Here is a 27,665-nt window from a genome sequence, read left to right as displayed (position 1 = left end):
ATGCATGTGTAAAGGGCAACTTGGATGCTTTGTATTATAATATGACAAAGGAGGGGCTCACTCTTGGATGCATTGTACAAATTCAACAAAGGAGGGGCCACTAAAAGACTTTTGCAGGCATAAAAAACAGGCTTTTTGGTGAGATTTTTGGCACTCATCTCCACTCCGAATTTGGAGCGGTGGTTATATTAGGGTAAGTGGGATTGGGATCTGTTATCGGTTTTGTTGAGCTCACTATGTGGGATATGGTGCACACCTCAGGAGATTTGTTCTTAATAATGGGGTCTTTTAAAACTTTCCTACGGCTTTACCATTATTGAGCCATAAGAAGTTCAAAAGGAGCTATTCCTCGGCAATTCTGCTATGTTAGACCCACCTCACTACGCTGTGTCACTCGTATCCTCAGTTCACTACTGGACAGGTGTTACCCTCTGCCCTGCAGCAGTTGGCGGCTCCTTTCATAGCTCCTTTCACAGGCGGCCAGGTTATGGACAAGAGAGCCCAACAGCCTCTAGTCCAACAGCGAAGTCCCACCATTGATTTGATGGCTCCACCTCCGGAGACTGATCCTTCGGGTGCGGTTATAGCGACCACTCTTTCTCTGGGATGATGATTGACAGTTTTTTTACCATGACAGTACAATAGTAATTTATTATTGTAGTACAGTCTTTTAGCAGTTTCAATAGTTCTCTCACCGAGACGGTGAGTGGTTTCGGGGCGGGCAACCTGTAATAGGGCTACAGTGTCACTTTCACAGGACACACAGTTAGTACAGTTGGTCTGGTCTGGTTCACACTGAACGGACTCTTTGGGTTGGACAGTGACACGTGGCAGGGATACGGACGGTGGTCTAGTGGACATCGTGGCCAGGTCACCACCACTCAGTTTCGGGATAGACTTAGATGGCTGACATTTATGAGCCGTTGGTGGCTCTTTATGGTTGTACATATGAGTAGTAGCGTTTGGGTCATCGGATCATCTTCTAGCTCTATGGTCCAGCGTGGTCGTTAAGGGTAGCGTGACTATACACAACACTTCTGCACCATCCCTGCACATCTGAGCCTTGACACCCCATTGTACCTGTGAGTCCTGGGCTGGAGTTGAGTGTGCTGCTATGCCAGAGTCTGTATCAGTTCTTTGAGATAGTCGAGTCATATGTTGTGGTCTGCTGCTGTTGTGTGTCTGTGAGCTCAATTGTTATCTATTGTTCCTTTGTTTTCAGTATGTTTTGAGTGAGATTGTCATGCACATTGCACTGAGGAGCACCCAGTGTAGAGAGCACGACACACATCTGCGCTACAACCCTGTCTGACCAAACGCTTGAGCATGAAGCGTTTCCCTCTTCCCCCTGCCAAGAGCACCTTACTGTGCGCACTCCTGTAGAGAGTTGACACGCCTCTGATCCAATCATCTAAGAAACCCATCCTGCATAGAGTGTCGTCGAGGAAGTCCCAGTCAACTTTGTCCTAGGCCTTCTAAAAATCGAGAAGAAGTATCACTAGATCCTCTCCTCGGAGAAGCGCAGGGGCAGACGCCTCCCAAAAAGTGAAGATGTTGTCAAGGATACTACGCTCCTTGACAAAACCTGTTTGGGTCCCATGTATAATGCTCCTAGTAGTGGCTGAATCCTCAAGCTCAGAGCCTTTGCCATAATTTTGTAGGATGAGTGGAGGATAGTGATGGGTCGCCACTGTTGAATCTCATCCAAGGAGCCTCCCTCCTTGGGAATAAGGTAGATCATGTCCTCACTCATGCTGTTAGGCATCTCACCAGTGTGCAAATTGTACTGGAATGTGTTGCAAAGAACCAAACCAAGCAAGTCCCAGTACTCCAAGAAAAAGCTGAGTCAAACCATCCTCCCCTGGACAACTACCTCGGGGAGTGCTCTGAGGGCCTCATGAAGCTCCTCTAGCTGGAGAGCAAGCTCAAGTCTCTGTCGCATCTCCTTAGTAACAAGGCAAGGCATCTGTGCCCAAACTTGCTCTCTGCATGCATCCTGATGCTCTGATTGAGGCTCAACTAGCAATATATCACAATATAAGTCAGTAGCAACCGCACACGCATATCCTCAGGCTCTGAAGCAATCGACCCGTCGGGTCTCCTCAAATGGCTGACACTTGTGTGTGCATGGCGTGGCCTCATCGTCTCAAAAAACTCCTCAATAACTTTGTCACCCACCTGGTCCCACTGAGATGCCTGCCGATGAAAGGCAAACTCATGACGCTGCTCCTCAATGCTAGCCAACTCGTGTCTAGCTTGTTGTATTTGCTCCTCCAACCAAGAATTGTCTGGATGGTGCTCTTGCATCCTCTGCAAGGAAACAATGCCCCGTTGGAGATACTTCTCCTTCTCCTTGGCTACAACCAAGCGAGCTGTAGACTCTTGGAGGAAGAAGTGACTAAGCTCCGCCAGTCGAGAGGCCACTTTACCAACAGGGGTGTCCTGCGTGTCCAAGCTCTCTGTTCAAAGTGCCTCCACTCGCCTCTAAGCTCTGGATCCAACAAGATCCTTCTAGGGATAGGTAGCATTGCACCTCCCTCCTCTGTCTGTCTGTCATAGTGATGGCGCATGGTCGGAGAAAGTAGTCCCTGTTAGGATGCAAATAGATCCCCCCATGTCATAGATGTGGTCGCTGGCGTGTAAGCAATCTATCCGAGATAGATACACTCCTCCTACTCTGCGGTCAGAGCGAGAGAGAGACAAGCTTACTGGGGGCCTCACAAAGCCCGAGTGCTGACAAACATCAGAAACCCTCAAAGTCATACATAGATGCTCCCAAGTTGCCAAGTCAGCCCCGTGCATAGTAGCATGGCCACCTCCAATCCTGTCAGAGGGGTCCTCCAACATGTTGAAGTCTCCCCCAACACACCATTGCTCTGCATGCGGCAAAGACTCTACAAATACATAGTAAGGGGGGCTCTGAGTGCAAACAAGCGCACCACAATGTGCCTACAACCCGCTGCATGCGTGTGAGAACCTAGGCAACTGTATAGAGGGTTCTCCGCCCTACCTCCCAATATATAGGCCCTTGGCCATTCATTTTTAGAATCCCTCTGTCTGCACCTAGCAGTCGGCCCTTGGCTTGTGTCCATGACCCCCTTGGGTTTGTCTTGGCCTTACATTACTCCCCCCTTGGAGAAGCGTTTTCGTCCTCGGAAACAAAAGTGGTGATAGTGTCATAAAAGAAAACACCAATGTTTCTGGCAGTGGCATCCGGCATAGATCCAATTGTCCCTGTGACCGGAATACGATTTAGTAGGAGGTTCAATGAAATCAAGACGAGCGTTCACATTATTATCCCTTCGTATAGACTCCATTTAAAACTCGCTTGAGTATGTTAAACGAATTATCACAACTAAGATGTACCCTAAAGAGTACCTTTTCTCACTTCCCATGAGAGTAATTGGCTGACGGAATTCATCTTTAAAGTACAAGTCCTGGACTTCGTATCATTCTTCATCAGTGAACAACCCCACCATAACCGGTGTCCAAGGTTGAGAACTTTTGATTTAAACAAGAAGAGGGTAAACTTAGACGCAACCTGCTTTTGCATAAAAAGCAACCTCCAAGTAGAGAGAAAATCTTTCTAATTGGGTTGCTTTGTACTAACGTACACACTTAGCATATTTTTTAGTACAAGATTAACACTACATGTAAACTGCCTATCCTCTCTGGATAACTTACAGTACTGAGGCGTGGTTTCCACCGTTTATAGACAGTCCTCCAAAATGACTCGTAAAAAGAGATCATAATTTCTTGCATTATTGCCGATTATAAGAAACAACCAACTTAGTGAACTGAAATGAGCTGATCTACAAGCACCCAACCTGAGCCATGACCTCTATTGGTGATTGATAGATCTACAATTAATGTCAGAGTTATTGCACATAGAGTGCGAGAGGCTTTAGAAGCGACTAATGTCATGAATGTGCTTGCCGCTTCAAATCAGCCTTTGCTGAACACTGGAGTCCATAACACCTAGTGTGCATGCATTCAACAAAAACAGATTTGAACCTACATATTCATGATCGTACTTGCAAATGCTTATGGGTAATGTTATGCTCATGGCTTACGAGAAAAGTACTAAATACTTATTATGTGAAAACCATGCTAACATATTTGGACCATAATAAAATGTGAAAATCCATCACATTTAGGTACCGAGTAAACTAGTTCATTAACTGAACATAACTTTGCTACGTGTAGAAACAACCGTCCGTTAAAGTTGTTTAACAATACTTGTAACCTTAACAAGTCTTACTAAGTATCCGACAATTGAAATTGTTCTTGACACAATGTGCTCAAAATGGTCGAGTAAATGGATTTGGCCAGTACCTAGGGACTTTGTCGCGACACATAATTTAAATAACGAGGGCCAGTGTCAATCCGGAGGCCCATATTCTCCATATGTGGAATATGTTTCAGATAAGGATGTCCGAAAGAAGAACATCCTTGAAGTACGAGATGTACTTGTATGTGGAGGTAATTGTAAACACTTTTCTCCATAGTTACTCCTTGAGTTCCTTGACAACATGTGCCAAATCAAGCCCTACATGCAGGTCCATAACTGCATAATGCAAAAATGTAATTTGGATACTACAACCCAAAATACTTTGCTCCTACATGACCTTGTTATGTCTCTGAAGAGTAAAATGGATGGAAACATAAAAGCTTATACATCTTACGTGGAAAAATAAACCAATACATATTCGAAAATGAAATGAAACCAAAGCAGATGCGTACCTGGAGGTTGAACGTAGTGTTCTGTTAATCATAATCAAATGCACATGACTAAATGTCCCGCCTGCAAAGGCCTAGGAACACTAATCAAGCAGTACCCTGGGTGTTGCCTTTGCAATCCAAGCCCCTTGGTTAGAATCTACATTGTCAAACCCCTTGGTTAGACTCTACATGGAAACTGCTCAAACTAGCAGTTAACGATGACCAACACAGTCTACCGTGTCTAACAGTGATTAAAATCAACTTTAGAAGTTAACTTTTTTACTACCCCTTGGCAGCTTGGAGACTTCTTTCTTTGAAAGTGTAACTGTGATGAGTTGAATATGTGATCCTCAACACCTATGAAGTGATTGTGTATTAGTTGGGTCATACCCCATACAATTACTACTGCGAGAGACACAATCAGTGCTGCAAAAAAGCATAGATCATCTCGTAGTTGGAATCTTATTCACAATTGAATCTCAAAATGATCATACCTCTCCTCGAACAGAAGATAATGATTCCTAACACCCCAAAGAAAGTAGTCATATTAGATTTTCTTAGGTTTGTAAGAAGAGATAACGTACTCGGAGGCTCTCTTAATATATTCATGTCGTCCCATAGTATTTGCTTGATAGCAAGACCATGCCTACTTGCTATGTACAAAAAGCATCTCTGGATTGTCAACACCTTGTGCAAAGAAATTGCTCGCTGTTGTAGTTATATACAACGATCACAAGCAAATATACTAGCCAAAACTCTTTCTAAGTAGAGTAGCTCATGTTATAGTGGAAGCGTAAACTATGCTTTAGTGGAATGAATCCACAATACTGGCATGTTATGCATGCATAGCAGAAAAGATAATGTGATAAGCCCTTGGCTTCAATGACGGTCTCCACAATGTGAGCAGACACTATACGTGCCTTGCACGATGTGTACTGGCATGGATACATCATAGTTGGTCATTGCAAACCATAACTGTGAGTTTATATCCTCTTATTGCCAAACATGTGTGCCAATATCCTTGATCCTAAAGCAATGGATAGTACTATGGCAAGTAATGGACGCCTTGCTTCGCAATAAATCTATCAAAGCACTTTGCTTTGAATAGTAGAGAAATCCTTTTCAAATGAAATGTTGAAGATAGAAATACAAAGTAAAACTTGAAATTATCTAACCTTGTCGCCCTTCTGAGAGGGGTTACCTTTGTTGGAATGTGGCTCATAGCCATGTATGCTGAGAAATTAACCAATTCCCAAGTGTTATTCTTCTTGATGGAATCAAGTTATTTTTGCATGGCCAAGTTCCACTTTGGTACCGTGATGGATACATCATAGTTGGTCATTGCAAATCCTAACTGTGAGTTTATATCCTCTTATTGCCAAACTTGTGTTGCAGTATCCTTGATCCTAAAGCAATGGATAGTACTATGGCAAGTAATGGAAGCCTTGCTTCACAATAAATCTATCAAAGCACTTTGCTTTGAATAGCAGAGAAATCATTTTTAAATGAAATGTTGAAGACAGAAATACAAGTAAAACTTGAAATTATCTAACCTTATCGTCCTTCTGAGAGGAGTTGCCTTTGCTGGAATGTGGCTCGTAGCCATGTATGCGGATAGATTAACCAATCCCCAAGTGTTATTCTTCTTGATGGAATTAAGTTCTTTTTGCATGGCCAACTTCCACTTTGGTTGTGAAAGCGCCTTCTCAACTGTCAAAGGATCTCTGTGCTTGATCACTATCGACATCAAAGCATAGTTCACATGTAATAAAGTCCCATCCGTGTCAGCAAATTGAAGTCGCTAAATGTGTCGTGTGGTACCGGCATTACGCCAATTTGGTGGAAAATTTGAAGTCGCTGCATCTCGCAAGGTTGGCAATTGAACTTGGCAAGGCTTTCCTAATTGTTAGTATGGAGCTTGATTTACCCCTTGTAACTTTTAGTCTTAAAAACGAACATTTGTAAGGCCCCCATTATGAGGAGAAGCCATCGTGCACAAGAAAAAATCACTCGTCGGAAAACGAAAAATTCATCCCCAATCGTCGGAATGTTCCTTTTCGTGGGAATATTATGGTCAGACAGCGGTCGGAAAGTGGTTGGAAAACGGTTGGCCAGTGGCTAGTAGTCAAATGCCAGCGGCCGGTGGTCGGATTAAATGGCCGGTGGTCGATGGCCGAATTCAATGGCCGGTTGTCGATTTCAAGATGGACTTGTCTTCTCAAGGGCGGCCAGACATGGGCGCATTAGAGAGTCCAACTTGGACTTGTTTACACAAGGGCGGCTACACACAGCTGTCTCTCATGAGAGAGGGCAATCCTTTTGGCCTATATAAGGAGGCCTCTTCTACACACAAAATGCAATTGTGGTGCATTGTGAAGTTGACGTGAAGTGGTGAGAGTGGAGCAAGGCGGGAGCTCCCTTAAGGGTATAATCCCTTTGTAACCTACTTTTAGTTTGAAGTACTAAAGCCATTGAGTGGGTGCTTTCCTGTGGACGTAGCCCTTATTGGGTGAACCACGTATATCATGTGTGGTCTCTCTCTCTCTCTCTCTCTCTCTCTCTCTCTCTCTCTCTCTCTCTCTACTCTATAATCTCTCATGTATGAAAATTATCTCTCTCCATTTAATAAACTACTCTAATATCTCTTAGCTACAACCTATTTCCTAACACTAAAGTCCTTGGCTCCTCACGTTTTGAACTGGGCAGAAACAACTCCAGACGTAGGAAATGTTGAAACGCCATTTCCAAGCCTAGGGGCGGCGTTTCCTGCAACACAGGTCCTATTTATAGGATCGTTAACCGCCCTAACCATAGGGCTTTATTCCCACTTAGTCGGACATAGCTCAGGTGCCCATCCTGATGTCTGGGAATGTAAGAAGTACTCTCATTGAAGAGTCATTTTCTCGGCTTCATAACGGAGGATATTGTTGAGGACAACAATTAAAAATAAGGGGGAAATTGTTAGGTCCCTAGACATCAAGATGGGGAACTTGATATGGCCAATTGTAAACATGCCCTATGGTTAGGGTGGTTAAGGAGTCCTATAAATAGGACGCTAGGCTCATTTGTGAGCTATCTTGTGTAATCACCACAGTTGCTCTCTAGGCCCTTGGTAGAACACTTGTATCGGTCTGGGCTTGGTGGTATCGGACACCAGCCTTTGCGGTAGAGGCTAGCCCGTTGGCTGCAGGCTCCCAAGCTCGGGCATGAGCGCATATTAGCTCTATGGCTAGGAGGTGAGCCTAATGACCGCTTTCTCTGCTCGTTTATCCGTCTGGTTTGTGTCATGTCATGTGTTCAGGATGGATATGGCGAGGGACTAATGGTATGAGTGGTCTTAGTGTATGCAAGGTGCCCCCTTCCTCTTTACTGTATGCCCCAAGGATAGCCCTCTAGAAAAGTTTGGGCGCATAGAAAACACCGCGTGACCTCTCACAAAATGTTATTATTGACCTGCTTTCGTGTCAAGTCCTTTTTTTGTTGAAGGGCATTTTTAAGTGCACATAGGTCACTAGAATTAACTTTAAAAAATGCTTCTCTAGGAGGATAGGCATTTGGGAAGCGCAAAAAATACAATGATGTTCTAACAAACCTTTCTTGGCATGTCTATGAGAGTTTACGTGCCTTATCGATGGCTCTGAACTTTGCTGATATTTTCAGAATGCAAATGTAGATCAAAATGCAATTAGAGTTGGATGCCATGTGTTAGAATACAGGTTGCAAAAGGTGCTGGGCATACACCAGCTTGAGGAGTTATCGGTTTAAGTTATATGTATGTATGTATACTTGTGTATATGTTCCCAATTCCAATTGCTCCTGTGTAGTTACAAAATGTAAATATGGCATTCTGAAAGAACATATTTTTGCACATTTATTGTTGAGTGGTATTCTTGCTGTGCTCAATTTCGTGGCAGGCACAAAAGTTTGAAGGGGTTCAGCACACTCTCGCAGTGGAGCTAGTGGAGAAAATCCAGGCATCAGAGTGCCCGGAGGAAGCGGAAAGACTAGGAAGAAGTCTGCAGAGAAAGAGGCCAGATTTGGTTAGTCTTCTTTTAGACTGCTAAGCCCAGCCAAGGCTAAAGGTCTTTTGAGATTAATGTTCATATTTTGTGTAGGTCCGCCCCGATTGGGATATGGCGAAAATGGAGGTGATCTACAGGGCACTTTACTCAAAGTTTACCGGACATCCTCATCTGAAGTCTTTGCTTCTTTCAACCGCTGGCTCTGTTTTGGTAGATGACTCTTCCCGTGAAAGTAGAGGATTTCTTGGTGATTTACTGATGAAGCTTCGGACACAGCTGCTTTTACAAGAGAGTGCAGGAAATGCCAATGAGTTTTCTTTAGGAGATACATGTGTGCTTTGATATACTAACAGGGTGGTGCAAACAGCAGAGACAACAATGAGAAAGGAAGAAAGAGAATAATAATGGCTCTCTTTGGGGCTGAGGAGAGAGAGAAAGCTATAGTAACAACTCGTAGAGGCCAAACGAGAATGCATACCTCTCCCTAGAAATGAAGGGCCAAAGCAATCTCTTTTGTCAATACCAAGGGGTGACTTCGTCAATGTTTTTGACCAAATTGAGCCACAGACAAGTTCTAAGTTTGGAGACTGTCATGTACTCTTGAATGTAGGATTTTGGGTTTGCTTACCAAGGGAATGGGAGTCCCATGTTAGATATAGGCAGTCAAATACTAATTGACATCATACTGTTCATTGGGTACCCTTGTATTGATTGTCCTATTTTTTGGTAGCTTACTGTTGTTTTTGTTTTGGTCTGATATTGAGGCTATGATTACTTCTATGTCAATTTTAGGACTAAGTCTGGATGACATGAAGTCTCTCACACTTTGATTTAAGGCACCGTGTTGAGTTTGTGCGTGGACGCATGCGTGCATGTTGGTGCATCTCTCTCTCTCTCACTCTCTCTCTCTCACACACACACACACACAAATGAAATGAAATGAAATGTTATATTAACGTCTTCAAAAGGCCAAAGTGACCTATGTGACCCTATTGGTTGTGAGCCAATAGGGTCTCCTAAGCTGATAGGTGTGAAAGGAGAAAGGAGTGAAAATGTGTGAACTGTGTGTGAGAAAAATCTTCCTATTGAGGCTTCAAGTGAAGAGAACGACAAAGATGGAGACAATGAGAAATTTTGAAGTTAGAAGACCCACCCAAAAGAGACCTTAAAATCTATCTATTGAGTCTTGAAGTCAACCATCTCTCTCTCTCTCTCTCTCTCTCTCTCTCTCTCTCTCTACGCTTCTAGTGCAATACTTGTTGCCAAGAAGCTAATTGTTGTTCTTTCAAATTAAGGGCTTCGCAAGATTGCCATCTCAAGCAATTAAGATATAGTTACAAAATTATCGCAAAAGTTATAACAATCACTTTGGCTCAATGTTTCTTGTTTTGATTGTAATCTCTTGCTCACGTTTTTTTTCTAGCTTGACTCTCTTGTTTGGGTTGCACACATGCTAAAACAATAGACACCCTCATTGATTGTCATGCAAATTCGGATCTTTGATTAACCATGATTAGCTCCAAACTTAGGAGACCCTATTGGCTCACAACCACCATTGTCAAGGATATTGACTCTCTCTCTCTCTCTCTCTCTCTCTCTCTCTCTCTCTCTCTCTCTCTGTGTATATCACTTTTAGTGTATATATTGCATGATGTGTCCCATAAAGGAAAGTCTATATCTCAATTATTGATCGAAAACTCATTTAATCCTCGAGAAGTTTGGTTGATAATAGTTGAATTGAGTTTACAAAGTAACATAACCAAAGGCTTAAAGTTCCTAGTACTCCATTGAAGTATGGTAACGAGACTTTGATGTAAGTGAGGCTAAGAGACAAAAGAGTTGAAGGAGCTTGAAATACAACAAAACTAAGGGTGAATCTGGATAAGAAATAGGCACACATTTTTTTTTCATGTTGTGGAATCTAGTACATCCTTACAATACTTAAAAAGATGTTTGAGGTTGTTACCATATACATGTGGTAGTGATGTGCGTGAACACACTTAGGACCGTCGAGGCATTTTTTCCCTCGTGCATTGTATATATGCCCATCACTTAAGGGCTATCTATCTTTCCATTGCACACTAAATAATACATTCTCTATTGTGTGCCTTGAGCTTCCTTCGTCTTCTCCAAGCTCTGTGTGTTTTTCCTGCAACCCTAATTTCAACAATTGGTATCAGAGTAGGTTGCATCTTCTCGGGCTTACTCGCCAGTAGCTCCAGCACACGTCTGCTCACTTTCTCCGATTTCAGTGAGCTTTGGCGAGCCTTCGCAGATCGACAAAAATTTCGAGAGGGCTCGTAGAGCTTAGTCTGCTCAGATTTTTGATTCGGGCTCATTTCGGCCTCCGTTTCCACTATAGGTAGTACTGCACAGGCTATTTCATCATCTTGTGCAAAATTTCTGTTAGCGTTGTTTTCTGCATAACAGGTCCCTTACAGTCTTCTACGGTTTGTGCTATTATAGCACGTGTTGTTCCCGCTTCTTTTCTTCTCTTTTCAGGTAGTTTTCACATCAGGTGCATTTACCATGGATGACAACCACACAGATGTGTTCAAGATGTTTGCTGCTGAGGACAGATTGGATGGGAACAATTACCTTGTGTGGGCTCATGTGATGCAACATGTTCTTGTGTCAAAGGGCGTTTGAAATATTGTGCATTGCATTGATGTACGTCCTGGTTCTGAGGATGTAGGCGATGTTGAGGATGTTGTAGGTCTTGCTGCAAGGATTGCTGCTATTAGAGTTGTTTTGGTTATGGCAGAACAAGCTCGTTGGGATGTAAAGGATGCGCAGGCTCATGCGTTGATTGCGTTGTCTGTGATGGGCACCATTACTCCTCACATTCGTTCAACGGAATTTACAAAACAGGCTTGGGATAATTTGGCTAGTCTTTACGCAAGCCGCAATGAGGCAAAAATTGCATTGTTGCGTAAAGAGCTAAAGTTGAAGATTATGCATGAGGAAGATGATATGAACACTTTCCTTATTGGTGTCAAGGATATTAATGAGCAACTTATTTCTGCAGGTGAAGTCATTTCAGACAGTTCCCTTGTGCAGACTGTTCTTGATGTGTTGTAGACTCTTACCAAACTGTTGCTAGTACTGGGAGACTGAAGTTGTCAAGTTTGATGCATTGTGCACATTGTTGTTGCAAGAGTCACTTTTCAAAAAAAACAGGACTAGACAGCGTGCAGCTGAACAGGCTTTTATTGCTGCTCAAAGAAAGGGTGGTAACATCAATGCAACCACTTCTTATGGTTCTTCTGCGAGTGGAAAATCACCTATTCCTAATGCTTCTGCTGGCAGCAATTTGTCTGAAAATTCAGGTGATAAGGGCAAAAAGATGATGTATTGCCATTATTGTAAAGCTAATGATCACTTGATCAAATAGTGTCCTAAGTTGAAGGCCAAAGAGGCAAAGAAGAAAGAGGGTGGTTCCACTGCAAATGCAGCTATTGTTTGTCTTTTGTGAAAGGAGACTGTGATGCTGATGTTGATGCAAAATGGGCTTTTAGTGTAGAGTGTACCTATAATCCTACTATCCATGATGCATGCATGTCAGTTGCTGCAGATTCACATGTGTGGTATTTTGACATGGTGCTACAAAGGACTTTACCTCACATCGTGATTTGTTCACCTCTCTCGAGTCTGTCCCTCATGGAAATTCAATCACTTGTGCCAACAATGCCTCTTATCCAGTTCAGGGAGTTGGAAAGATTGTGCTTACTGCTGCAAATAGCAGTCCTTTCGCACATGTTGATGCACTTTATGTACCTGGGATGAAGAAGAATCTTTTAATTTGTATCTGCACTTGCTAGACTTGGACTTGTAGTCAAATTTGTGGATGACAGATGTACAGTTCATGATCTCAATTTTGGTGATGAAATTGTTGCATATGGCCTTTTGTGTCGTGGGCTGTATAAGCTTACTTTGTATGACAAGTGTGGAAAAATATTTTGCAAATGCAGTTGTAGATTTAAGGGCTGTTTCAAATGCAAAACTGTGGCATGCACGTTTTGGGCATCTGAATTTTACTAGTTTGCTGTGTTTGCAGAAATCTAATACGATTGCTTCTTTGTCGCCTCTTGAAGCACCTCTCAAACATGTTTGTGAAGGCTGTATTTTGGGTACAATGCAGCGTACCGAGTTTCCAAAGGATGGGTTAGTTCGTGCTACATGCAAATTGCAACTTCTGCTCTTTGTGGGCCTATGCAAACTCCATCCTTGGGAAATTAGTTGTACTTCGTGACTTTCATTGATGACTACTCCAGGCATGCATGGGTATATCCATTGAAAGCTAAGTCCGAAGTGTTCATGTGCTTCAAGAAATTTCTTGCTATGGCTGAAAATGTCTCGAAATGTACTATGGACACTCTCTGTTCCGATTGAGGGGGGGAGTATATGTATCATGAATTTAATGCATTTCTGGCTAGTTGTGGGATAAAACACCAGTGTACAATGTCGTATAGGCCTCAACAAAATGGTGTTGCTGAGAGAAAAAATAGGTCTCTTGCAGAAATGGCAAGATGTATGGTCAAGAGTCAAGCTTTACCACATTCGTTTTGGCTGGCTGTCATGTGTGTCCCTTATGTACTCAACAGGTGTCCTACGAAAGTGTTGTAGTCTATAATCCATATAAAGCATGGCATGATACAAAGCCATCTATTGAGCACATGTGTGTTTTTGGCTGTTTGGCTTATGGTTTAGTGCCACAAGCGCAGCGTAGAAAATTGGATCATAAGGCTGTCAAATGTATTCTTCTTGGTTATAGTGCTGAAAGAAAAGATTACAGGTTGTACCATCCACAAACAAAGCATATTTTGGTCTCACGTGAGGTTGTGTTTGTGGAAGATTCTGTTCAGCCTTTGTTGTCATGTACTAGAGATAGTAATGTAAGCTCCCAAGACATTTATGACACTTTGTTGCCTCTTTTCAGTGGTGGCAGAACGAATGTAAATTCCAATGAGGCAAATGTACAGCTTGTGGGGATTTCTGAAAATGTTATAGATCAGCCTATTATACTCATGCAGATATACATGATGGACTTGATGAGGAAAGGGCTGAAAATGAGCAGGCTAGAGGTAATGCCAAAATGGCTACTGCACACTTTGTGTGATTGTAAATTGGATGCACCTTTGTCTAGTCATACTCGTTCAGGTTCTCGCCATGCCTTTTATGCATCAGATTGTTATGCTTTGGCTGTGTCTAGCTTACATGATGTTGAGGAACCTCTGCTTTGATGAAGCACAAAATTCAGAAAATTGGATGGCTTCCATGCAATCAGAATATGATGCACTCATAGAAAATGACACATGGACTTTCTGTGATTTGCCTCCTGGAAAAAAGGCCATTTGTACAAAGTGGGTTTACAAGTTGAAACGCAAGCCGGATAATGAGGTTGATTACCATAAGGCTCGATTTGTTGCAAAAGGCTATGCACAACAAAAAGGCATATATTATGAAGAAACTTTTTCTCCCACTTGTCGTATGACTACTGTTTATTTTCTATGTGCATTGGTAGCTCATTTTGGTTGGGATGTACATCAGTCAGACATTGTTATTGCTTTTTTGAATGGTGACATATTTGAGGAAGTTTATGTAACGCAGCCTCGCGATTTTGTCAAGAAAGAACAAGAGGACAAAGTGTGTAGATGTAAGAAGGCTTTGTATGGGTTGAAGCAATCTTCTCGTGCTTGGTATGAGAAATCTGACACTCATTTGGTCAAACGAGGCTTTTGTAACAGTCCAAAAAAAAGCAGATTGTATGTCAAGCGTGAGGGTGACGTAGTTCTCATTGTTGTTCTTTATGCGGATGATTTGCTGATCACTGGTCCCAATGAGGCACATATTGCTGAATTTAAGGCTGATTTGAATGCTACTTTCAAGATGAAATATTTGGGATTGTTGCATCATTACTTGTGCATACAGTTTAAGCAGTGTGATGGTGGTATAGCCTTGTGTTAGAAAAGTTACTTAGAGATATTGCTATGTAAGTTTGGACTTGAGGATTGCAAACCTATTGCCAGTCCCATGGAAACAGTTTTGAAGTTAATTCTACATGATGCTGGTGATTCCGTTGATGTCACTCTTTACCAAACTGTTGTTGGCTGCCTCATTTATGTATGCAACACGAGACTGGATATTCAGTTTGGAGTCTCACAGGTCATCAAATTTATGCATAGCCCAGGGTCTAAGCATTGGCAAGTTGTCAAGAGGATTTTGCGCTACTTGAGTGGCACTTTACATCTTGGCTTGTTTTATCCCAAGGGGGGATCATTATCGCCAGATTTACATGCTTTTTCAGACACAGATTGGGCTGGTTGTTTTGACACGCGAGTGTCCACAAGTGGTTTTTGTTTCATGCTTGGCATTTCATGTATATCATGGTTGAGCAAGAAGCAACCTACTGTGGCCACTTCGAGTTGTGAGGCTGAGTACATGGCAGTCTTCACAGCTACGGTTGAGTGTGTATGGCTTAGACGCCTTATGGCTGATTTGGGTGCTGGACAGGACACTGCTAGCGCATTAGCAGATGCGAGGAAACCAGTTTTTCATGCTCACACAAAGCACATTGAGGTCCATTACCACTATGTCACGGAGAGGCTCTCAACAGGAGAGATCAGCTTGGCTTATGTGCCAACACAGGACAAGCTTGCAGATCTTTTCACAAAGGCATTGTCTTGTGAGAAGTTCAAAGCTTTCCGCAAAGCTTTGGGCTTACTCCCCTTTGTGGAATGACCATGTCCTCAGGGCATGGCACTTCCCTTTACTCATGTGCCAGCTCTCATCCACCGCATCACTCCAGGGGGGATTTGTTACCATATACATGTGGTAGTGATGTGTGTGAACACACTTAGTACCACCGGGACATTTTTTTCCCTCTTTAGGAGGATTTTCCCCCGAGCATTGTATATACGCCCATCACTCTAGGTCTATCTATCTTTCCATTGCACACTAAGTAATACACTCTCTATTCTGTGCCTTTAGCTTCCTTCGTCTTCTCCAAGCTGTGTGTGTTTTCGTGCAACCCTAATTCCAACAGAGGCTTTCAACTAACTTACATCTTGCGCATTTACCATCTCTACAATATACATATCGAGTGTACAATCTACAATTTTTTGGCGCATATGGAAGTAATGTCCACCAGTTCCTTGCATTTAAAGGAAGTTTCCAGTGTCTAATCCTGTCAGCAAGACTGCTAGTAAGATAAATTTGCAGCTTGAAGGCATGTGTGTAAAGCCTTGCCCAACTTATCCTAGTTGCAAAAAGGCTACATACCTGCCCTTTAAAGTCAACCATCGATTGATGCATCTGACCTTCTTTCTATACAACATAATAGCCTTTTCTCCTCACATAAGGACGAGGACTCTTGAAAAGAAAACTCCAAAACACATTGTTTTGACCCAATGAGTTCCCATTATACTTGGATTTGCCTTTTCAAATGAGATCAGAACAAGTAAATTTCTAGGAATTAATAAAACGTTGAGCAATAGGACAAACCAATTTAGATAGTAGCATGTGAAAAAAGTGTTGGATATGGTGTTTGTCCTATGTACCAACTTATGATGTGCATCCTGGTTTGTCTAGTCAAAGGGTGTGTGGCACTTAGTCATGTGACTTCCATGTGAGAAAAGTTGAGGTGTAGATGGTTGCAAATGAAGTATGCTAGATGCCAAATGTCCTTCCTAGATTCATGGTCTACCCCCAATTGTAGGGGCTGATTTTGGGGGTATTTGGAAACCACATGCACTTGTACAACACCATCAAATGCTCATGTTACTTATACCTAAGTAGCTTTCACTAATGTTCATTTCAATAAGCAACCTTTGTTTCTATTTGGTCAACTCTTGTGTAATGAGTCATTAAGCATTACCATAATCATTATCAATGCTATACTAGTTAGACCACCCTAGACTAAAAGTTGGTATAAAAGCATTCACTAGACTAGAATTTCCTAATCTAATCTATCCTAGACATATCTCCCATTGCATGATTAGTGGTGATCAACATTTAATCTAATAGTGTGAGCATGTTCTTGGCAAAATCCCTTGATCCATTTCTCTCCTAGTTGATTATGGAGTTAGTTGAACACTACTCACTTGTCAAAAAAAGTATGTGTAACAAGTTAGCCATTTGCATGATAATTTTTCATCAATCCAACTAATCTCTCTTTAAATTATTTCAATTGGATTAATATGTAATGATTCGTTTGATGATAATAAGGATTGGCTTTGCTCTTGGGTCCATTGAGTATGAAAGTAACCTTTTCCTCCCTTAATTTTGTGTGTCATTTATGCATAATAATCCAGTTTTTTGCACTTTAATTAAATATTCAATTGTTAGCATTGTTTGTGTGTGCAAATCCTCCTTGGCACAAGCTTTCCATCAAGGTATTAAGCTCAAGAATTGCACATTAATAGCTTAATCAACCGTCAACTACCTTATTTGGGTTTGTGTGTGTGTGTGTGTGTGTGTGTGTGAGTCTTTGTTAGGATAAGCATAAAATGAATTTCATTTGCCTTCCCATATCATCAACCTATGAGGGGATTCTTGGATAGCCTAATCTTAGCAAGACTATTGTTGGGGGAGGTCGTGGGGTCAAGTTGAACCTAATTTTTGGGGGACCTTGGGTGCATGATACTAGTGTGATAAACTCCTCTTCCATTGACTGTTGAGTCCACTGGATCTAGTTCTCAAGAGTACCCACCTTTTGTAGGACCGCCCACTAGATGCTAAGTCAACATCAAGCAAATCCTAGAACTCCTATCAAATCTATAAAGGATTCATCTTGTAGATATTCCAACAAGGCAGAGCACCAAATGGATTATTTAATTAAGGGAAGGCTCTCACAACCTTGTGCATGCCATAGCCTTGGCAAGAGGTGGAGCCCATGTGAGTAGTGGTGCGACTTGTTGCTACGAGTTATTTGCCATCGACACTAGAGGAGCTTATCCAAAGAAGGGATGATTCCCACTTATCGTTTAACTGAGGTCTAAAGCTTCAAGAAGACTACTCATCAAGGAATTTCCTTATCTCAATTACTCTCTCCCACTTCACTTAAAAACTTATTTTTTGTGTGCTTATTAAAGTGCATCCTTAGCAATGCATGTGTTATTATTTATTTATGCACATGATTGACTGATGTCATCTATCAACTATGTTTTTGTAAAGAGGCAGACATTGACCTTGGAAAAATTCCAAGTGTTGAGACCCCTCTCTTGCACTATGGGGGGAAGTGAGCAAAGAAATTCAATGGAGAGGATTGGTGACACCTTAGAAGAAAACCCCTCCCCACATCAAGAGAAGACCCAACCCACCATGTCCTCAAGCCGTAAAGTTGCTCCGAAGTATGAGGAGTCCTTGGCCGAGATGGCCGGTACAGGGAAACTTCTCTTGGAGCATCTCAAGGAGACCGGTAGGCAGAATATTGCCTTGGAGAAGGAGAGGCTCAACATACTAGCAACAATGCGCATGACTATGAGTGATTTTTTGAAGGAGTCTAGGGGGGCTGGGGGGAGACAAGTAGTTTAAAGCTTTCCTTGTTTCACAGCTTCTATGTTTTCCCAAACTTTTGTGTAATTTGTCAAGGCTTCCAAAGCTTGCAGATTTTTTGTTGTGTTTCCAAATCAACTAATTGTTCAATATGGAATTTTGACGTTGGATGGGCCGGATCAGTGCACGACTCCTTGAATTTCATTAGAAGTGAGCTAGGACAAAGATGTGCAAAAGGGGAGCTAGGCAACTATTGTGTAGTTGGTGATTGCGCTTATCCGGCATGGCCATATATGCTAGTGCCTTTCAAAGGGTGCAAAGAAGGTTGTCACGCCTCAAGTACTACTGGAATTTCATTCAATCCAATACAAAGATGCCAGTTGAGAGATCTTTTGGAATGTTGAAGGCAAGGTTTAGAATTTTGTTAAAAAGATGTGACATGAATCTACGCTATGTGCCAGATCTTGTAGCAGCTTGTCTTGTGCTTCACAACATTTGTACTTTCCCTGGAGAATCTTTTGTTATGGAGTGGGTGCGGGAGGCAGAAGAAGAATTGGCGGGTCATGGTGGGCGTGCGACAGAGGATCGAAGAGCAAGTGCTACATCCATGATGGAGCTTTTGGCAACAGGGGAAGTCGGAGCAGAGGAGGCTATGGAGCGTGCTCAAGGCAGCGATGAGGGAGGTTCCAACGACCTTGGAGCAAGTTCCGAGAGGCGAGAGTATTGCAAAGGCAATTGTACAAAGAGCATGCACGGATGAATATCCAAGAAATTTTTGGAAATGAGGCTTTAGAGGAAGTAGATTCATCATCATCATCATCAAGTTAGAGCTTTTGTAACAAATGCATTCAATTTAATAATTTTTATATTATGGTTTGTACTATGGTTTATTGATGCAAATGCTAATTGCTTCTTCCTTTCAGTTTTGGTCTTGCCGTCGCCCAAATGTTCGCACAAAACGGCGGAAGACTTTTTCTTCCACACTCTATGTGAACAAATGGGCGGCGGAAGTGTGCATTATGTAACTCTACCACCCGAAAAGAGACTTTTGGAGTGTTTCTTCTGCCTCCTCAATGTGAACCAGCCTTAAAATAACCAACGACTAAAACTATGGGGGAGAAAAAGTGCTTTCTTATGTGAGGAATGTCAGTGCTTCTTGGTGTGTGTGCGTCTGTGTGTGTGAGAGAGAGAGAGAGAGAGAGAGAGAAGAGAACGATTAAAACTAGGAAGGGGGGAAGGGGGGGGGGGGGGGGGGAAGAGTGTTAAAATGACCGAACGATTAAAACTAGGGAAGGGGGGGGGGGGGGAGAGAGTGCTTTCTTATGTGAGGAATGTCAGCACTGCTTCTTGGGCGCCGGCGATGGCCAAGGAGGCGAATCTTGGAGGCCTCCATCCAGAACTTCACTCGGAAATCCATTGTGCTTGCAGATGACTTCAAGACAGCCTCGGCATCTTTCAGGGCTTCCCCTGCACCTCACACACCTTCCTGGGCCCCCTTTTACCCTCTGCGAAGCTTTTCCTCATCGCTGGCAAGCTCTTTGAAGGACTCCCCCCTTTCAAACCCTAAAGCTGATGTGCCAAGGTATAATACACATAATGAGGAGGTTGCAAGGCTATGCCATATGATCAGGAAAGAAGACTGGAACAGGGTCATGAATGCTCTTGAGAGCTCCAGCATCCGGATAACTGCTATGCATGTTGTGGATGTCATCAAATTGGAGACAACCCCAAAATACGCGTTGCGGTTCTTCATCTGGGCAGGGCATCAAGAAGGCTATGTTCATAATGCCTTTGCCATCGATGCCATAACCAGGGTTTGGGGTCATGAGAAAGACTTTAAGGCATTCCTGGATATTCTCGGGAATATGCATTTGGAGGATTACTCCATGACGCTTGCCAAATACCTTGTTTTGATTAAAGGCTATGGCTGGGCGGGCCTCCCCGACGTTGCTGTGGATATCTTGGACTGGATGATAAAGACAGGTAGGAGACCAAATGAGAGGCACTACAGCTGCTTGCTGGATGCTCTCTTAAAAGAACAACAATTCCAGACAGCCGAGAGTATACTCGAGAAAATGAAGCAAGTGGGCGTGCTGTGCGATGTAGTCACGTACACTACTCTCATTGATGGCTCGTGTAAGGGGGGACATACACAGATTGCCCTAAATTACTTTGCTGAAATGCTAAAAAATGGCATAGTGCCTAATGCCTTTACTTTCACTGTGCTTTTTGATGGGTTATGTAAACTTGGTGAGGTAGACAAGGCTCTCAAGGCTTTTGAAGACTTAAAGAACATTGAACTAGATACAGTTGCGCTCAATACATTAATTTCTGGTCTTTGCGATTATGGGCATGCAACAAAAGCTCATGAATTTTTCATCGGTGCAAAGCACAAACCAGATGCACAGACTTATGCAATTCTTGTAGGTGGTCTATGTAAAGTGAAAAACTTCAAGGACGCTAGAAAGCTTGTGGACGAGGCCCTTGCTAAGGGCTTGGTTTTTGAGGTGGGAGTATGTACAGCCTTGCTTGAGAGCTTGTGCATGGAAGGAAAAGTTAAGGAAGCTTGTGATATGATCTATAGCCTGCTAAGCCATGGCAACATACCTGATGCAACATGCAACATGGTAGTCGCTAGCCTTAGCAGAAGCGGTGATGCGTACTCTGCTTACAAACTATGGTATGACATTCTCAGGTATAAGAACCTTAGTGGTGATACTTATGAAGCTCTCTTGGATGGGTTGTGCAAGGAGGGCAGGCTTACGTTCTCAAAGCGAGTATATGATGACATGATAAGTAAGGGTTTTGCCCCGACTGTTGATGTTCAAGGAGCATTATTGGATGGCTTTTGTCGAGCCGGAAACTTCGACGGGGCGTGGAAGATTTTAAATGAATTGATAGAAAAAGGAGGTTCACCGAATGTGAACATCTTTAACTCGTTAATTCACGGGCTCTCAAAAGCTGGGCATATGTCAAAGGCAGAACATGCCTTAAAGAAGATGGAAGAGGCGGGTTGTTTCCCCACTGCATATACTTATGTTTCTTTGATAAATGGCTATTGCAAGGTTCATTCACCTGATGGTGCACTAATTCTCTTGAAAAGGATGTTTGCGCAGGATTTTGCACCAGATATTGGAACCTTAAGTAATTTGATTCAAACCCTGTGCAGAGTGCAAAGAGCGGATGCAGGCTATGAATTGTTGAAGGTCATTAAGGGAAGGGGCTATATGCCAGGTGCTCCGGTGTATGATACTTTGGTAGAAGGACTCTGCAAACTGGACAGAATAGATGATGCACATGAGCTTTTGCTAGAACTGCTAGGAAGTGCTGGCAAACCTAACAAGTTAGCGAGCGACGCAGTTGTGCAGGGGCTTCGCAAACTGGGTAGGGCTGAAGATGTCTCTAAGTTAATAGAAATGCTTGGTTAAGAGGACTGGAGGCTTGTATTACTTCCCTGGCCAAGCTGGATGGTTATGGAAATTACAAGTTTTATCATATTGTCTGGGTCAAGAAAAAAGGTTGTCGCAGTAGAGGACAACCAGCCTTTTAACTTGTACGCCCAACTCTCGAAGTAGCATCTCAGCAATTGCTTTTGACACTCGCAAACTCGGGCATTTCTGATAGTTGGGACGTGTATGCGGCCAAAGAGTGTGATGGACGCAAACAAAATTTTGGTGCGAGTTTGGGAGAGATCACTTGAAGAAGGGAGAATTTCAAATGCACACTGGACAATGTGTCTTGAAAGGATGAGGAAGCAAAAACTGTGTCTTGTTGTGACACAGAGTGGAGTTTGGGAAGATAGATTGATCTTGAATAAGGGTCTTGTTCATGATAAATTACCTTGTAATGTGCAGTATGTGCTTAAGGGATGGATGGCAACCCGGTCAGTTCGAAAACAATAACTGTGAACTGCTCAACTGTATGCGAGACGCAGTTGGTCACTACAATGACTGTTTACCCACAATTAAAAAAACAGCTAAACAAGATTACTCACTCGAAGTCATAAGTAGCTAGATTGCTATTTAACAAGTGTTGGGTTCTAAAACCTTTTTATTAAATTGAGTAAGCACATGGGGTAACACCGGTTGAATTGGTTACTGCTGAGGCTTCTTTGCCTTTTGTGGTAGGCTCCTAGAAGTCTATAATCAATCACTTATCGTGACAGAACATGACCTTATAACGTCAAAAGAGTCCTTAGATCCATGGAAACCTAAAAGACGACTATGTTCATAAAAAAGTGATTTCTCAAAGCGTACAATTGCTTGCTCAAAAAATGGTGACACTCTCTCTCTCTCTCCCCAAGCAATGGGTGTGAGGACCACTCTTGGAAAAGGCTCTTAATCCTTTGTCTTACATCAATTTAGTTTTTGGCCTGCAGAAGGCCATAGGGGAAGGTTGAGAAAATATGCATCTTTTGAGTTGTTGATGCAAAGGTCTTTGATGGTGAACAAGTGTCTTCTTTGATTGAAAAGGAAGGTTTTATAAATATTATCTTTCTTTTATAATGTAAATGTTCTTTTCATCATTGTAAATTGGTCCTTTGATTTAATTCTCACTTGATTTCTTTTGTTTTTTGTTTTTGTTTAGTTTGTAAATGGGTCCTTTCATTTAAAGACTTAATGATTTTTTTTGCAACTTATTTATTTAAAATATATTTCTTTCATTGTAAATTTGTTTTGGTCATTTGATGATAATTTACAACTAAAAATTTATAAATTGTTTTTAAATAATTTTTATTTACATAAGAATGAAAGAATTATAAATTATTTTACAAAAATTATAAATTGTCCTTAAATGAAAGTTTTTTTTCATATTTTTTTAATAACTTTTGGGTTTAATATGTAAATGTCACCTTGTTACTTTTAGTGTAACATGTATCATAATTAAGAATTAGGTTTAGACATTTCCAATATTGATAAAATAAATTTCAAATGAAAAACTCATATATATATATATGTCACATGTAACACTTGATTAAGAGAATTTTGTAAGAAAAAAAATATCATAACTTAGTGTCACCTTCATGAAATATTATTAATGTTAACTTAAATTTTCACAAAAACTACTTGGGTCCGTAATTCCTTTGGAAACGTTTTTATAATACAATGATCATACTTTGATATCATTTAAATGTCGATATTAACTCTAAAGTCCCACCCTATAATGAAATAATCACATTGATTTCTTTACATAGTTCACTACAACATTTACAAACCAAACTTCCAAGTTCGATCAGATTGGTTAGTAAGTAGCTTCTCTATGTTTAGCATTGCAACAACTTAAATATTATTAATAACTTAAATTTTCACATAAAATTACTTAGGCTTATAATTCTTTTGAAATTGTTCTATAATGCAATGATCAATGTCATTTGATCATACTTCGATATCATTTAAATCTCGATATTAACTGTAAAATCTCACCTTATATTAAAATAATCACATTGGTTTCTTTACATAGTTTACATTTATCTAAAAAAACAATAAACTAAACTTTCAAGTTCGGTCAAATTTGACCAACAAGTAACTTCTCTATGTTTACCACTGAAACAACTTGATCTATTAGTTGCATTTTTTCATATATCTATTACTCCCTTTACAATATACACTCTCTAAACCTTTCAAAATATTTGTTATGAAATAATAAATCCTACGAACACAACTCTAATCTACTTTTGCAGTACATTTCCTTAACAGGCCATCGTGATTTTTCACCTTGTTTTACAAACAAAAAGGGAGATTTAGTATCAGTTGAACATAAATAGAGAAAAATTTATAAAACTTACAAACTCATAGTAAAATAATATGGACTAATCTTTAAAAGTCAATGAGTCCTTGGATCCATGAAAACAAGGCCGTGTTCATAAAAAAACTAATTAGAAACAAGGTGAAATTGTATGATGGCTTGCTCAAAAAATCACACACACACACACACACACACACTCCCACCCCAAGCAATGGATGTGATAACTGCTCTTGCAAAAGGCTCTTAATCTTTTGTCTTTATCAATTTAGTTTTTTTACAAACAAAAAGGAGACTTGGTATTAGCAAAACATAAATAGAGAAACTAAAGGTTGCAAAATTTATAAACTCAAGGTTAAAAAATGTGGACCAACTTTGCAATATTCATTTTTGTAGAAGTTAAAAAGGTAGCATGGGGCCTTTAATGGTTGGGTTACCATCCACATCGGATGCATGGACATCCGCTACTATTTAGTCTAGCCCATGCACAATAATGTGGACATTATTTTTGTAGAAATCAAAAAGGTATATTGAACATTTAGTCTAGCCTATGTACAATAATGTGGGCATTATTTTTGTGAAAATTAAAAAGGTAGCATGAGAAAAGTAAAGAAATTTTGAGCCTTTAATGGTTGGGTTACCATCCACATTCAATGCATGGACGTCTACTACCATTTAGTCTAGCACATGTACAATAATGTGGGCATGACACAAGAATAGCTGCAAAACTACCCCTTATTCAATGCGTGTCCATTTGTAGACACACTTATATAGGGTATCCTAGTTGAAATAGGTGAGTGTAAAGAGAGGTTGTTTGAAAGGTAGCTATCACTAAAATGCTTGGTCATAAACTGGTTGCTTCAAAAGGTTAGTGAAGAGAAAAGAACACAAATAGATGTTAATCACATATGGCTAAGGCAAGCTTCTTTAAACGTGTTTTCAATGCAACAACATAAATTGAGGGCATGCCATTTTGATCCTTTTGAGAGCCCTTTCTAGCATGTAGATAGCCAAATTACATGTTAAAATCGATACAGTAGATAAATAATCAAGTTAGTATGGGAGAAAGTTAGTAGCAACCAATCTGTGGCAATACATTCTCTTAGAAGTGGGCTACCATGGTAGGTAGTGTTGAATATGGAAAACAAAATGGAGAAGTAAGACTTCAACACAGAGTACAAGGAGACAAGAGGAAGATAATGACCTAGAATAGTGTGAATCTGTACAAGGTAGTAGGTCAGGCTCTAAATGGGCACAAGCCTAAAACTTCATAAATCATTTGAGATAATGTGTTTAGAAACATATACACAATGTTGTCACATGCTTGGAAATAAGTTAAGCCTTTCCCTAACATAATGGTAGTGCACCTCTATATGCTTGGTTCTTGCATGGAATACTAGATTCCTTGCAACTTCCAAATCATTTTACTGTTAGTGAAAATGGTTGTAGGAATTTGCTGACACTCTCAAAGATCTTCCAATAACCATGTGAACCATACACAATCAGTGGTCGTTGTTAATGCAACCCTATCATAGCTTCATAAGTCAAAGTAACCACAATGGATTGTTGCTTATTCAACCATGAGATATGTGCAATTCCCAAGAAAAAGAAAATTTCAATAATGGAATGATGTGTGGAAAAATATCCAGCCTAATCTGAATCACTGCAAGAAAGAAGTTGCATAGAAGTATTCTTTTGATAATTATCCCCCCTTGAAAATAATAAAGCATAATTAGAGGCAAGGTAACAAAGTATGAGCTTCACACCTTGCCAATACTTTGTATATAAATCGAGCAACCCACCATTGCTGCATCTTTTTGCATGTAAAATGGTCCTCCTACATCACACATACTCAATTTTGATTTTTGGAGAAATTGGCTCACAATCTCACAAAGCAAAGTTTTCCAAAATCTTATGGAGATACTTTGTTTGATGCAAGCCAATGACTTCTTCAGCTTGCAAACTCAAATCAAACATATTAAAGGTATTTCTCTAGGGAAAAAATGCCCCTCTACAAGATGTTTGTGGACTATAACATTGCTCAGGATCTTTTCTTTGGTATCCAAAATCTTCTAAGGCCTAAGTCTTTGGTTCCTTGGGAACTATTTGGGAGTTGTTTAATACATGGTTGAGGCTGAAAATATAGACTTTTTGTAGGAATAAATGAAATCAATTGTGTATCTAAAGGTGAGGGGAAAGATCGAGCATTCAAGCTAGATCATTGATCTTTTTGGTATCAGATATAGTCAAGGTATCTTTTTGTACTTCCCTAGCAGAGTTAGCTTTGGTTTGAGTGGTCTCTTACAAAGTCAAGGCCGATTTCTTTTCAAAATCCATTTTGAATATTGAGTATCTACATAGCATTTTTTCTACTCCTTGTGTAGCCTTGAACTCCTTTTTAGCCACTTCCATCGTTGTTCAATTTCTTCTAGTAGCATAGAAGCTTCAACACTATGCATGGGTTTCTATGCATGGGTTTTGGCCAAATAAAAAAGGTAATATAATCTTTGCCATACAAAGCTAAAACACTTAGCTTTACTTTTACATCCCTTGAAACAAAGGTATCTCCCTAGATTCTACCAAAACTAATGAATGCAAAATTGAACAGACATACGATACTAATGTTTCTTTGCGAAGCTGATTTTTAGGCAAAGCTATCAAGGGTATGTAACTCAAATGTTTATGAAGTGAAAAAATGTCTCTAATGAAGGTCCTAGTGTTAAAAAATCTGTTGAAAATTTCTTAATGATAGGAATTAAGTGTGCTACTTAGTCACTCTTTCCAATAACACCATGAAAAAGTTGTATCTACCTTGAATGGTAGCTAGTATGTCCCTCTAATTTTATCTAAAGAAGCTCTTTAGATAAAATTTAACATGTTAGGATGAACAAATAAACGAGAATTGTGGGCTTTAAGTAGATTTTCCAGGTAGATTAGATTACCATCTTAGAGGGAGTACCGTTGTATGATTCTCTTTTTCATCTCGAAATGACTCTTTTGAGACATGCTCTACATGATTCGGTTAAAGAACTCATATTTGGAAGACTTCATGCAGTGCAGGTTTTTCTAGCATGCAAATGGCCTTGAGAAGGGACTTCCTACTTAGGGAATTGGCTATCACATTATCTATCCCTTTTGTGTAAGTGATTTACAGTTATATTCTGCAAGAATGACCACCTATCCCTTCACCTCATGTTGAGGTCGGCTTGGGTTAAAATCCATTTCAAGAACTAATGATCTTTGCTAAGCAACAATCACATCCAAGTAAATAGTGTTTGGCTTAAAGGGTATGGCTTATTACTATAGAATCAAGGTCATGAGTTATGGAATTCTTGTCATAGTTTGTTAGCTTCCTAGATTTATATGTTATAGGTCTCCCTTCTTATTGGATCGCGCCTCTAATTGCTAATCAGTTTGCATGCATGATTACCTCAAATTTTGATTCAAAGTTAAGTGATTTTGAGAATAAAAAATACTTAAATCTTTTTAAAGCAATGGTTTGATTTTGCACCCCAAGTCACATTGTTTCTTTTTTCAAGGGAGATAGTGTGGCAATACAGTAATCACGCCACGCCGTAATCCTTGGCATTTGTGAAATCAATAGATATCCCCTTGCTCGAGAATGAATCCAAGATCGCCAATTTACCTCAAACATGATGCACTTTCTCTTCTGACATGTTGTTC

The 27,665-nt window shown here is 40.8% G+C and overlaps 2 protein-coding genes across 4 annotated transcripts in view; both read left to right on the top strand.

Moving 5' to 3' along the window:
• The window catches only part of LOC147446462 (riboflavin biosynthesis protein PYRR, chloroplastic-like), a 105,358-nt gene extending 95,933 nt beyond the window's left edge, over positions 1–9,425 (top strand). For all 3 annotated transcript variants that reach the window (XM_086525669.1, XM_086525670.1, XM_086525668.1), the window contains 2 exons: positions 8,637–8,762; positions 8,838–9,425. In XM_086525669.1, the coding sequence (XP_086381795.1) occupies positions 8,637–8,762; positions 8,838–9,086 (375 nt within the window). In that variant the 3' untranslated portion in view covers positions 9,087–9,425. The remainder of the gene's footprint in view (positions 1–8,636; positions 8,763–8,837) is intronic.
• A 10,082-nt stretch (positions 9,426–19,507) lies between these two features.
• LOC147446461 (uncharacterized) lies at positions 19,508–22,665 on the top strand. Its single transcript, XM_086525667.1, has one exon. It carries the CDS (start codon positions 19,571–19,573, stop codon positions 21,665–21,667), a length of 2,097 nt encoding a protein of 698 aa, XP_086381793.1. The 5' UTR covers positions 19,508–19,570; the 3' UTR covers positions 21,668–22,665.
• The last annotated feature ends 5,000 nt before the right edge of the window (positions 22,666–27,665 follow it).

Source organism: Adiantum capillus-veneris, chromosome 12 (genome assembly GCF_014529385.1).
Source record: "Adiantum capillus-veneris isolate H3 chromosome 12, ASM1452938v2, whole genome shotgun sequence".
In the NCBI taxonomy this organism is placed as follows: domain Eukaryota; kingdom Viridiplantae; phylum Streptophyta; class Polypodiopsida; order Polypodiales; family Pteridaceae; genus Adiantum; species Adiantum capillus-veneris.
Note: the sequence above shows the minus strand (reverse complement) of the source record. Positions and strands in the feature narration are given on the sequence as shown.